The sequence below is a fragment of the Apium graveolens genome, chromosome 8, assembly GCF_009905375.1.
Source record: "Apium graveolens cultivar Ventura chromosome 8, ASM990537v1, whole genome shotgun sequence".
NCBI classification, from domain to species: domain Eukaryota; kingdom Viridiplantae; phylum Streptophyta; class Magnoliopsida; order Apiales; family Apiaceae; genus Apium; species Apium graveolens.
In genome coordinates, this window is record NC_133654.1 from 258,730,414 (window position 1) to 258,743,947 (window position 13,534).

The 13,534-nt window shown below is 33.8% G+C and overlaps 1 protein-coding gene across 1 annotated transcript; it reads left to right on the top strand.

The window, feature by feature from the left end:
• Positions 1-7,334: 7,334 nt before the first annotated feature.
• Positions 7,335-7,781, top strand: LOC141680736 (putative mitochondrial protein AtMg00820). The gene has a single exon (XM_074486874.1). It carries the CDS (start codon positions 7,335-7,337, stop codon positions 7,779-7,781), a length of 447 nt encoding a protein of 148 aa, XP_074342975.1.
• Positions 7,782-13,534: the final 5,753 nt, after the last annotated feature.

A 13,534-nucleotide genomic window follows, 5' to 3' on the forward strand; every position in this document is an offset into this window, starting at 1 on the left:
CATTTTAAGAATCAAGCATTAGTTTGACTAGTACAACTAACTAGTGTTTAATCCTGAATTGGTGTTTGGTTTATTTTAAAAATATTTTTCAGTGATTCAACCGTATGAATTTCAAAAGATATATATTATTGATATAACCAAAATTTCATATTAAAATAATTTTATTTGGTTTATCATTTTAACAGTCAAGCATTAGTTTGACTTGTACAGCTAACTAGTGTTTAATCCCGAACTGGTGTTTGGATTATTTTAAAAATATTTTTCAACGATCCAACCGTATGAATTTTAATATAGATACATATATTAGTGATAAAACCAATATTTCTTATCAAAATAATTTTATTTGGTTTGTCATTTTAACAGTCAAGCATGAGCTTGACTTGTACAACTAACTAGTGTTTAATCCCGAACTGGTGTTTCAATTATTTTAAAAATATTTTTCAACAATCCAACCGTATGAATTTCATTAGATACATATATTAGTAATATAACCAAAATTTCATATCAAAATAATTTAATTTAGTTAGCTATTTTAATAGTCAAACATCAGTTTGACTTGTACAGCTAACTAGTGTTCAATCCTTAACTGGCGTTTCGATTATTTTAAAAATATTTTTCAACGATCCAACCATATGGATTTCAATAGATACATATATTAGTGATATAACCAAAATTTCGTATCGAAATTATTTTATTTGGTTTGCCATAGATAGTCTTCTCTAGGTCTACTAGAGCAAGGATTAATGACTCTTTCTTGTTAATATATATTTAATTTAGCAAAAAAAAACTAGTGTCTAATCGTGAATTGGTCTTTGGTTTATTTTAAAAATATTTTTCAAAGATCCAACCGTATGGATTTCAATAGATACATATATTAATGATATAACGAAAAATTAATATGAAAATAATTTTATTTGGTTTGCCATTTTAATAATCAAGCATCAATTTGACTTGTATAGCTAACTAGTGTTTAATCCCGAACTGGTGTTTCGATTATTTTAAAAATATTTTTCAACGATCCAACCGTATGTATGTCAATAGATATATATATATATTAGTGATATAACCAAAATTTCATATCAAAATAATTTCATTTGGTTTTCCATTTTAACAGTCAAGGATCAGTTTGACTAGTACAATTAACTAGTGTTTAATACTGAATTGGTGTTTTGATTATTTAAAAAAAAAAATCAATGATCCAACCGTATGGATGTCAATAGATATATATTACTGATATAACCAAAATTTCATATCAAAATAATTTTATTTGGTTTTCCATTCTAACAGCCAAATATCAGTTTGACTAGTACAACTAACTGGTGTTTAATACTGAATTGGTGTTTCAATTATTTTAAAAATATTTTTAAGCGATCCAACCATATAAATTTCAATAAATATACATATTAGTGATATAACTAAAATTTCTTATGAGAATAATTTTATTTGGTTTGCCATTTTAATAGTCAAACATTAGTTTGACTTGTACACCTAACTATTGTTTAATCCTGAATTGGTGTTTATTTGGTGTTTCAAATAAATGTTGACATTAATATGGTTGGATCATGAAATAATATTTTTTTTAAAAATTCAAAATATCAAAAATCATGTGCTAATTTACGACAGAATCCGTCATAAAGTATTGGCTGCCAAAAATTTGAGAAAAATCAAATATACCGCCAAAATTTTGGGGAAAAAGTTAAATTTCCCTCTTTTATAACTTACGACGGAATGTATTTTCCGTCGTAAGTTACTGTAAAAAAATATTATTTTCGAACGGCTAACAAATACTAGTATAGATGGCATTTATTGTGGTTGGTGGGAACAATTACGACAGAATTTCCGTCATAAAGTACCTTCATTACGACTGAATTTCCGTCGTAAGTTATACTTAAATCATCAAACACATATTTTTTTTCTTGTTATTAATGTTTTAGGGAGATAATTATAATAAGATAATTAACTTACGATGGAATTATATTTCCGTCGTAAGTTGAATGGCGTTGTTCTTCCACGTGGCTGACTCCATCCTTTTTTTATTCAATTGTTGATAGTTTTAATAATAAAATAATTAACTTACGACGGACAATGTTTTTCGTAGTAAATAATTATGGTGAACAAGTATTTCCGTTGTAAGTTTTGCGCACATTTTTTTCCGTCGTAAGTTTTGCGCGCATTTTTTTCCGTCGTAAGTTAACCGTCGTAAATGGCCAGTTTTGTTGTAGTTGACAAGTAAGAGTTCACCTTATAAAATTTTTATATTAAGTCTTGACTTGTAAACCTTGTCCAACCATATTTTATAGTGGTTATTTTATATTTTGATAAATACTATTTTGGTAGCAGTGCCATTGAAATGTACAAGTAGGATTTGAAAAAGGTTCTGAAGTAGAAAGTATTGTGGGAGAAAATGGCGGTATTTATTCATTTTTCTGATCACATATTAATTATGTTATTAAAGGAGACTGGAGACTGTATTTAAATTTTTGTTTGATATGTTAGGGAGATCGAGTGCAGACCAGGAACAAGGATTGTGGCTCGATCGTGATGCGATACATGATGGAAATCATTCATGATAAAGAGATGGACTTTGCTAATAAGGTCACAATTGACTATCTTTGGGCCTTTTCATCCAGTTTGTATTTACTTTTATGAGGGCAGAACATGTTACTTATAAAAAAATTTGGATGATTTTTCACTGGCTGCGTAGGTCAAACCTGGTTGAGGATGACATCAACGAGATCAGGGTTGAGTTTGCGATATATTTTATGAAACACTGTGTAAGCTAGGTCCTCTTTTTTTTGAACTTATCGTAGAGTGGATGTTTTATGTATGTAGCTGGTGACAAGTAGACTCTTTTGAACTTATCATAAAATGGATGTTTTATGTATGTAGTTGGTGACAAATAGACTTGAGATAATGTATTTTATTTTGGATGGATTACTGGTAGTTTGGTATGTAGATCTGGTTGTCTTGTGTTTTGTTTTGGATTGACGAATTGATGGATTATGGTATGGTATGCATTATGGTATGGTAGGAATTATGGTATGGACTTTTGTGTTTTATGTTGGTGTTCTGTTTAGTATTTATTTTATGGTATGGAATTGATTTCGTTTTGTTAGGGGTCTAGATTTTGTGGATTTTTAATTTGCAATTTAGTTAATTTAGTTTTATGTAGCTGGTTTTAATTAAATATGAAATTGATATACAAGCTTCTTATACCTAATAAGATAATGGCTTTATAAACCAAAAGTAACCATTATATTACAACTGTTACCTCAAGTACATAATTATGTCAAAATATAAGCCATTGTCTAAACAACAATTCAAAAACACCAATTAGTTATTAACTGTTGTTTGAATTCATGAACACATGACTTAGAACACAGTATCAAGAGGATTGTTTTAGAAGGTTTTACACAACTACTGCTTTAAAAAAAACCATTGTTTTAATAATAAAGGAATTGGTTTTGAAGTTTTTCATTCCATTGACTACCCGTTGTCTAACAAATACTTATATTACGGCTTTTATAAACAACTGTTATTCTTCTAATTTCTAAACAATTATTGCTCCATTGTTTATTGCTACGAATACCGTTATGTTAAAAATGTTCCAACACTAGTTTATTTAAAAGGACCGTTGTGTCATCCTGATTGTAAGCAGTGTTTAAAATGGTTGTTCTCTCTTATTACAAGGGTATAAACAACCGGTTTCCAATGTTCTATCACACGAGTGCAAAACTGTTGTATGATTGCCTGTTTCTTGTAGTGTCTACCTAGCTATATCCAGCTCTGTCTATAAGAATTCCTCTTGATAAATTACCGAATAGTTCTTAAAATCCGTATTTAATGTATCAAATATTGTTCTTGATTTAACTATTGAGTTTCGGGGTAGTGGCTTCACGAGAACTAACAGTGTTACTATGGGTACTAAAAATAAGAGTATAATTTATTCGTTAGAGAAGATAAAGAGCGAGTATAAAAGAGTAATGAAATTTGAAAGTAATATTGGTGGAAGGAATAAGTAAATAATGAAGGCAGCTTAAGAAGTAATATAGATTTTTTCTATGCATCCAAGAAATTCAACTATCATGACTAGTGGACCTACAATGAGTTCCTTCTCTACTCTACTCTGGCTTGCAGCTTCTTCTGAGTAGCTTTGAGATATCTGTGGTGAAGTATAAACTAATTATTAAAATCTATACGAGAACTGAATTTCTTTAGAATGCGAGATATTTATGATTATACACTGTAAATCTTAGAGGTCACAACGGCCAAGAACAAAAGAATCACTTAAAATTTATAATACATTATGTTATGCTTTTTAAAATTTACCGTAACTATTGTTATCACCTTTCATTGAACTTCTACCCAGTTTGTTATATTGTTACTCTAACTGCCAGAGATTTTGATCATAAGTGTACTTAGGAAGGTAGGAGAGCATAGTTATATATTATGGAGGAGCCTGGTTATTACAACAAACAACATGTTTGAGTAAGAAAGGAACATGCAAATATACAACCGACTCTGCACTTCACATGTCTTCAAGAACAAAACCAGTATACATTGGAAAGAATTCAGTTTCTTGAATAATATTTGAAAGATAAAAGTTATATGTTATAGATGATAATCAGGAGCTCTATATTAAGATCTAACTCTTTACAATGTTTAAATCATCCTCGACATATTTTAGAGTTATCAATTGCGCAAGGCACTGTCGGGAATTGGTTAGTCATTTGTGCAATCGACGACATTGACCCATAGGGGAACCCAACCCCACAAGAAGTGCACAAGGCACTTTTGTTCAAATAATTATAAGCTAAACATTTATTATTATATTAATAATATAGAATATTCTTGGAAGCACCTAGAATAGACCTTTGAGGTTCAAGACTTTTCAGTTCATGGTCTTTTGAGTTCATGACCTTTAGCTTTTCATGTACCTAGGGAGTTGTATATTAAATAATATTCTACTAGTTTCTATGGAGGCCTATAAATAGGACACTCTTTCAAGCTTTGTAATCATAAAGTCTTATATAATCATTTTGAGTAAATACAAGTGTGAGTTAGTTGTCTGGATTATTGAGAAAAAGTTTCTTCTCTTTAATCTCCAACCATTTTATACTTAAGTTCCAACAAAGTGGTATCAAGAGCAAGGTTAAGTGATTTCTTCCATCAATAATATGTTGTAACCTCAACTTCCACATTTGATGGAAAAGAATTATAATCAATAATTAAAAATGGTTATGAAGAATCGGCGAATCAAGCCAATTTCTCACTGCAATAATCCAACACTTTAAAGGAGAACCGAAAGAAGGACAAGAAGGCCCTCTACTTTATTTATCAAGCGGTGGATGGAGTATTTTTTGAGAGAATTTCAACTATATCAACATCAAAGGAGGCATTGGATATCCTCAACAAGGCCTACAAAGGTGAAGAAAAAGTAAAAATGGTGAGACTTCAAGCTCTAAGAGGTGAGTTTGATTTACTAAAGATGAAAGAAAGTGAAATGGTGAAGGAATTTTATAATCAAACAATTTTAATTGTTAATCAACTTTGTGTTAATGGAGACGATATTTCAGATAAAAGAGTCTTGGAATTTATTTTCGTAGTATGACTCGTACATATGAGCATGTTGTTGTTGTCATAGAAGAATCAAAATATTTGAATACTTACTCTCTTGAAGAATTGTTGGGCTCACTACAATCTCACGAACTCAGCATCAAGCAATTTGACTCCTCTCCTTCCAAGCAAGTTTTTCAAGTTCAATACACTAGTCATGGTGGTTTTCGAGGAAGAGGTGGAAGAGGATCATTTCGTGGTCGAGGACAAGGAAGAAAAAAGGTGCAAAGTGAAAATTTTAACTCATATCAAAGAGGAAGACGAAGAGCTCATGGAGGTTTCAATGGAAGAGGAAGAGGTAATTCTTTTAGTTTTCAATGCCATTATTGTCATAAAATTGGGAATATGAAAAAAGTTTGTTATAAAAGAATTAATGATGAAAAAAATTCCAATTTTCTACACGAGGATGTTGAGGAGAAAGATTCTTCTTGTTATCAATGTTCAAGAAGAGTCACTTGATGATGTTTGGTATATCGATAGTAGTTGTAACAACGACATGACCGAAAATAAAAATTATTTTGTGAATTTTGATGAAACTTTCCAACGAGAAGTCAAGACGGGTAACAACAGTAGGCTCGTCCTCAAAGGGTGTGGAGATGTTCCAATACAAACAAAAAAAGGTACAAACTATATCTCTGGTGTTTATTATATCCCTGATTTTAAGAATAATATTTTAAGTGCTGGGCAACTTTTAAGAAAGGGACATCATGTGAATTTTAAAGATGGTTTTTTTAAGATTAGAGACAATAATGGCCTTCTTGTTGTAAGAGTCAAGATGACATCAACTAAAATGTTTCTATTGAAAATCCAAAATGAGTCTCTTCCATGCTTTTCTATTATTATGAATGACAAGTCTTGGCTTTGGCATCTTCGATATAATCACTTAGTTTTAGCACTTTATCCAAGTTTTGCAAAGGTCATATGGTGAGTGGCATCCCAAATTTTTAAAGGCAAGATCGAGTGTGTGAAGATTGTGTTTTTGGTAAGCATCATCGAGATCCACTTCCAAAAGATAAGGCATGGTGAGCTAAAAAGCCATTGGAATTTGTAATTCAGATTTGTGTGAACCCATGCGCACAAACTCTATTGGAGGTAGCCGTTATTTCCTCACTTTTATTGATGATTATAGTCACAAGATATGGAGAAAGAAAGTGGTTATCCTTAAATGACACTATGATCCGATCGTGATGGTGAATATATGTCCAAAGTATTTGAATGTTTTTTAAAGAATCATGGAATTTTCCATCAACTAACGGTTCGTTCAACCCCTCAACAAAAATAGGGTAGCAGAGAGGAAGAACCGAATAATTTTGGAACTTGTTCGATATATGTTGAAAATAAAAAGATTGCCAAGATGTTTTGGGATGAAGTGGTGGAAGCATTTGTTATTCTTATGTGCCCGATGAAAAGAGAGGCAAACTTGATGACAAATCTGAAAAATGCATCTTTTTTAGTTGTAATGAAGCTTCCAAGGCATAAAAATTGTACAATCCTATCACAAGAAAGGTTGTAATTAGTCATGATGTGACCTTCAATGAGGAAGCTTCGTGGGAAAGGAAGAATGAGAAAGAAAGATCAAGTGTTTTTCTTGATGATGATATATTTGATCCAGTTGAAGAACAAGGCTTCACTCCACCTACTCCACCATCTAACTCCCCGCCTACTCATCATCATCATCATCCTCAAGTTCCGATTCACTACCTAGAAAGAAAAGAACTATGGCGGATCTCTATGGAGAAACAAGAAGAATTTTGGAAGATAAGTTAGTTGATTTTTCTTTATATGCAAATGCGGATCCGGTCTCTTTTGAAGATGCCATGGATCAAGAAATTGATGTATTCGAAAGAAATCAAATATGGGAGTTAGTTGAAGCTCCTAAAGGAAAGAAACTGATTGGAGTCAAGTGGGTTTACAAGAAAAAGATGAATGCACAAGGTGGAGCTGAAAAACATAAGGCGCGATTGGTGGTTAAAGGTTACAAACAAAAGTACGATGTTGATTACAAAGATGTTTCTTTTCCCATGGCACACCTTGATATAATTCGTTTGATACTTTCTGTGGCCTCGCAAAATATATGTCAAGTTCACCAAATGGATGTCAAGTCACATTTTTTAATGGCAAATTGCAAGAAGAGGTGTATATTGATCAACCACTCGACTATGTGAAGAAGAATGAATAAAATAAAGTTTATCAGTTGAAGAAGGCTTTGTACGGATTAAAACAAGCCCTACGTGCAAGGTATTGCCGCATATATGAGTATTTTATGAAGAGGGGATTGATCAAGAGGTGTCCATTTGAGCATACACTTTACATCAAGGTGAACAAAGATAAAATTCTAATCATTGGCTTATATGTGGATGATTTGATTTTTACGGGAAATAATTATGATGATATTGAAGAATTCAAGAAGAATATGATGGATGAATTTGAGATGACCGATTTGGGTTTATTTCACTACTTTATTGGTATTGAGGTATAGCAAGATGAAAAAGAAATTTCTTATCTCAAGAAAAGTATGCAAAGAATTTGATTAAGAAATTTCGAATGGAAGAGGCGAAACCATTTAGTACTCCGGTGGAACTTGCTTGAAATTAAGTAAGGATGATGATTCTAAATTTTTTGATCCTACAATATACAGAAATCTTGTTGGGAGGTTGATGTACTTGACCGCCACTCGGCCGAATATCACATATGATGAGAGTTTGATTAGTAGATTCATAGAGCAACCAAAGAAGACACATTGGGGGCCGAAAAAAGAATCTTGAGGTATGTTTGTGGAACACTTGGAGATGACTTTATTATCAAAAGGAAAATGACTCTAAAGTGCTTGGATATTGTGATAGTGATTGGTACGGAAGTGTTGATGATAGTAAAAGTACTTCGGGAAATATTTTCTTTGTTGGCTCTTGTGCAATCACATGGATGTAAAAAAAACAACAAGTTGTGGTTCTCTCAACAGTGAAGGAAGAATATATTTATTTATTATTAGCTAGTTGTCAAGCAATATGGATCACATGAATGTTGGAGGACCTCAAGCATGCCGCAAAAGAAAGTCCAATTATTTATTGTGATAGCAATCAGCTATAGCACTCACGGAAAATACGGTATTTCATGGGAAGAGCAAGCACATAAGAATCAAATATCATTTTATCAGAGACTTTGTGAAGAAAGGAGAAGTTGTGATTCAACATAGAAAGTCACAAGACCAAAATGGTGATATCTTTACGAAACCTTTGAGGCCCGACATTTTTAAGGAGTTGAAGAACAAACTCGGCATGAGAAAAAATTTAGCTCAAGGGGGGATGTTAAAGGAGTTATAAGCTAATTTTTGATTATTATTTTATGAAAATAGAATGGTCTTTGAATCACCTAGAATAGACCTTTGATGTTAAAGATTTTTGAGTTCATGACCTTTAACTTTTCATGTACCTAGGGAGTTACATATTAAATAATATTCTAGTAGTTTCTATGGAGAATCTATAAATAGGATACTCTTTCAAACTTTGTAATCATCAAGTTTTATACGATCATTTTGAGTAAATACAAGTGTGAGTTTTTATCTTTTTTGTGTAAGTTAGTTGTGTGGATTATTGAGAACAGGTTCTTTTCTTTAATCTCCAACTCTTTTATACTTAAGTTCTTACAACTTCCTGACTTTGATGGTGTGGGTGCTTGTAACATCCCACGTCTATACATAATTTTGAGGTTTTATAGGTACAATTCAACAACTAATGTAATTACTGTCCCTTTCATTATTGATCTTTTTCCTGCAATGCAAATCTAAATTAAGAACTATTCAATGCAATCAATATACATGTCGTCTAAGTTACAGTAGACACTAGAACTCGAACTGGTTAGCAAAATAGAGGATTTATGGGCCTGCAAAATCATTAGCCGCCTCGGTACAATTAACCAGCCCTGCGAGCACTTCCTTCTCCTAATTTTTTTAAACTAGGAAACTTGAGAAAGATTAGATATATCGAATTGCTGAAAACTGATACTCATTTCCTTCTTTTATGTAGGGTTCTGGAAGAAATACCAACTAATAAGGACAAGGTGAATGTGAAAAAATGCAGAGACAATAATTAAGATAGTTAACAATTTAGGAAAGGACAAGGCGAGTATAAGAAAATGCAGGCACTCATAATACTTGCGAAGAGTTACAATATGTCTTATGTGTAACCTGAGCAGTTGGACAATTTTGAACCACCAAATCTTATGATAACGGGATTTTCTAGCAAAAGGAGACTACAAGTAAAATGACCAGTTGAACTAAAATTCAGAGCATACTGCTCTAAGTGACGATAACTGACAAAATTTGCTACATTATAATATGCTAAATCATATATGCACACCTTGTCCATTTTTATTGGCTGCCAGAGTTTCAGGTAGATGATTGATTTAGACCTTTTAGACATTTTGAACCGATTGTTGATAATAATTGTTTTATGCAGAATTACTCCATACATCTCCATACATAAGAAACCCCTTAACTAAGTAAACCCATCGACATTTCAAGCAAATAATAATGATAAACCCATCTATTAATCTGGTCTGATACGTAACTGATTAGTACGCGTCATCAAATTGTTAATTGGAACCACCAGAGTCTTCACCAAGGTTGTCCTTCGGCAGATTCGAAGACTTCTTTTTCTGGCTTCTGTATTTCTGCATTAAGGATGGAATTTTTAGTTGTCTATCATTCTACAAGTTATAAATGTAATTTATAATACTTGAACACAATAAACATTAGACACAAAAATTTTACATTTGGCAAATAAAAGTACCTGTACAACTATTAAAAAAAATTATTTATGTATTGAAGCACAATATATATGTACAATTATGTACCTACAAATGACTAGCAATATTCCGAGCAGTCAAGCCAGGCACGTTCATTAAGCTTAAAATTTTCTGAGGCCTAGCTCCTGTTTCCAAAAGAACACAATAGTTGGCATTATTACTATTATACAAACATACCTATTTACAAAAAAATTGAAAAGAAAATTAATAAAAACTACTACTGATATAATTACCGTGTTCGCCAAGAACGTTTATTGCTTGCAAAAACTTGTAATCAAGATCACGAGTCCAAGTCAAGCGCGGCTTCTTTGCATTGTGAGCATCCTCCTCCTGTGCTTGATTTGAAGAATTAGGATTCTCTGCAATCTGCTAAAGAAAACAATCTGATATATATATATATAGATATAGGTGTTTAATGTAAAACTAAGGAAACAAAGTACACGTGAAAGCTGTGTTTATTAATAATCCATACAATACAATATATAGAAAACTACAGATAATAGAATGGCTAAAAACTAGGATCACACACAGTAATCCACTCCTACAATGACTCTAACCAACATCATGCATGCACCTACAACTTCTCTTCTAACTGATGATTTAAACAGATATGCAAGACTTATTCAAACCTGGAGTATACCACTCAGCTGAATAAAAACAATCAAATAAAACAATGCAAATAAATCAAATAAATGTTTCATATTATACAACAATCACCCCCTCAATATGAAACTTATTTATTCAACTCTTTAACGCCGAGCAGCATCCTCATCTTTTCAAACTTGACCGTGGTGAGTCCCTTTGTCATGATATCTGCACGCTGCAACTCAGAGTTGATATGCCTGATGACTATCTCCTTCTTTTCCATACATTCACGAATGAAATGATACCGTACATCGATGTGTTTGCTCCTGCCATGAAACACTGGATTTTTTGCTAAATCTATAGCAGACCTATTATCAATATATAATGTGACTGGACCTATTTCTTCCCCTGTGATCTTACTCAACAAATTCTTTAACCAAATCGCCTGACAGGCAGCTGCGGTGGCAGCCATGAACTCTGCCTCGCAAGATGATAATGCAACACACCTTTGTTTCTGAGAGACCCAGGTTATGAGACTATTATTCAAATAAAAAACCATTCCCCTTGTGCTTTTTCTGTCATCTGTTTGCCCAGCTAAGTCACTGTCTGAGTATCCCACGAGCATGTTATTTGTATTGTGCCTGGAGTACACTAAACCAAAATCTAGAGTTCCTTTAACATACCTAAGGATCCGCTTCACAACATGTTTGTGCATAATAGTGGGCTTCTCCATAAAACGACTCACTATACCCACTGCGTAGGCAATGTCCGGGCGAGTGTGAACAAGATAACGCAACCCCCCGACCATACTTTTGTACTCCGTTGGATCCACCAGCGTGCCACCTTCGTCTTTAGTAATGTGTTCCTTTGGGTCCATAGGATATTTAGTGGGATTACATTCTCCCATTCCTGCCTTCTCCAACACCTTGCGAGCATATTCCGTTTGTTTAAGCTCAATAAAATCATCCCCTTGATTCACTTCTATTCCCAAGTAGTACGTCAGCTTTCCCAAGTTGTTCATCTCGAACTGATCACTCATCTGTTGCTTAAACTCTTCAATGACAGCAATGCTAGTGCCTGTAATCAGTAGGTCATCTACATATACTCCAATAATGAGTGTATCACTGCCTTTATTTTTAGTATATACCGCATACTCATGTGGGCACTTGGAAAAACCCATGATCTCAAGACTCTTGTTGAGCTTCACATACCAGGCTCGCGGAGCCTGTCTTAAACCATAGAGTGCTTTTATCAGCTTGTAAACCAAGCGTTCTTGTCCCTCCTTGACAAATCCCTGTGGTTGAGTAACATAGACTTCTTCCTCTATCTCACCATTCAGGAACGCTGTTTTAACATCTAAGTGATGTACCTCCCAACCATACTTTGCTGCCAATGCCAACAGCAGCCTAACAGTCTCGAGTCTGGTGACAGGAGTGAATATTTCATTGAAATCCACTCCTCATTCCGGAATGTATCCCTTCGCTACAAGCCTTGCCTTTTATTTTATTATTTCACCATGTGCTTCTCGCTTGATCTTGTAGACCCACTTCAGCCCAATAACCTTACGATCTGCAGGTAACTCCATTAGTTTCCAGGTATTATTTTGCTCGATGGAATTCATTTCTTGCTGTATTGCTTCCCTCCAGTTCTTCTCCTTGATAGGTTGCTCATAGTTTCTTGGCTCATCCACTCCCATTAATAACAACTCGTCATCTAATTCGATTTCTTCAGTGTTGTTATATATGTCAACAATGGAAGCAAAACATTTTGGTTCACTGCTAACTTCTGTTTCCGAGCTTTGAGTTCTTGATAGTGATGAGCCTCGTGTGCTTGACTGTGATTGAGGTGTACCCATCTCAGTTTCCGAATTAGAACTCAAATGCTGAGATGAACCTTGCGTGCTTGACTGTGATTCTGGTGTACCCATCACAGTTTCTGAATCAGAGCTCAACTGCTGAGAAGCGTCAGTGTATCGTTCATTATTTGTGAAGCTGTCCACAACAGTGAATGTATGCACACGACTACAGGTTAGAATACCTTGCTGAGCTTTGTTCCAGTTCCAAGTTTTTCCCTCCTCGAAAATTACATCTCTGCTTACCAAGATACGATCTGTTTCTGGATCATATAAACGATAGGCTTTGGTTCCAGGCTCAGTTCCCAGATGCACCAACTCCTTGCTTCTATCTTCTAATTTCTTTGTGTAGAATCCTGGCACCTTCATGTGACCGAAACACCCAAATATTTTTACATGTCCAATGTTCGGTTTCTCATCTTTCCATGCCTTGTAAGGTGTTTGTCCGTTCATGGAGCGTGTGGGAAGCCTGTTAAGAAGATAGACAGAATGCCTCACAGCTTCTCCCAATAACGTCATCGGCAGCTCCATTTGTTTTAGTAGACTACGAGCCATAGCAACTACAGTGCGGTTTCTACGCTCTACTACTCCGTTCTGCTGAGGGGAGTATGGAGCCGTATACTCCCTTGTGATTCCATTTTCTGCACAAAAAGCCTCAAAATCTTTAGAACAAAATTC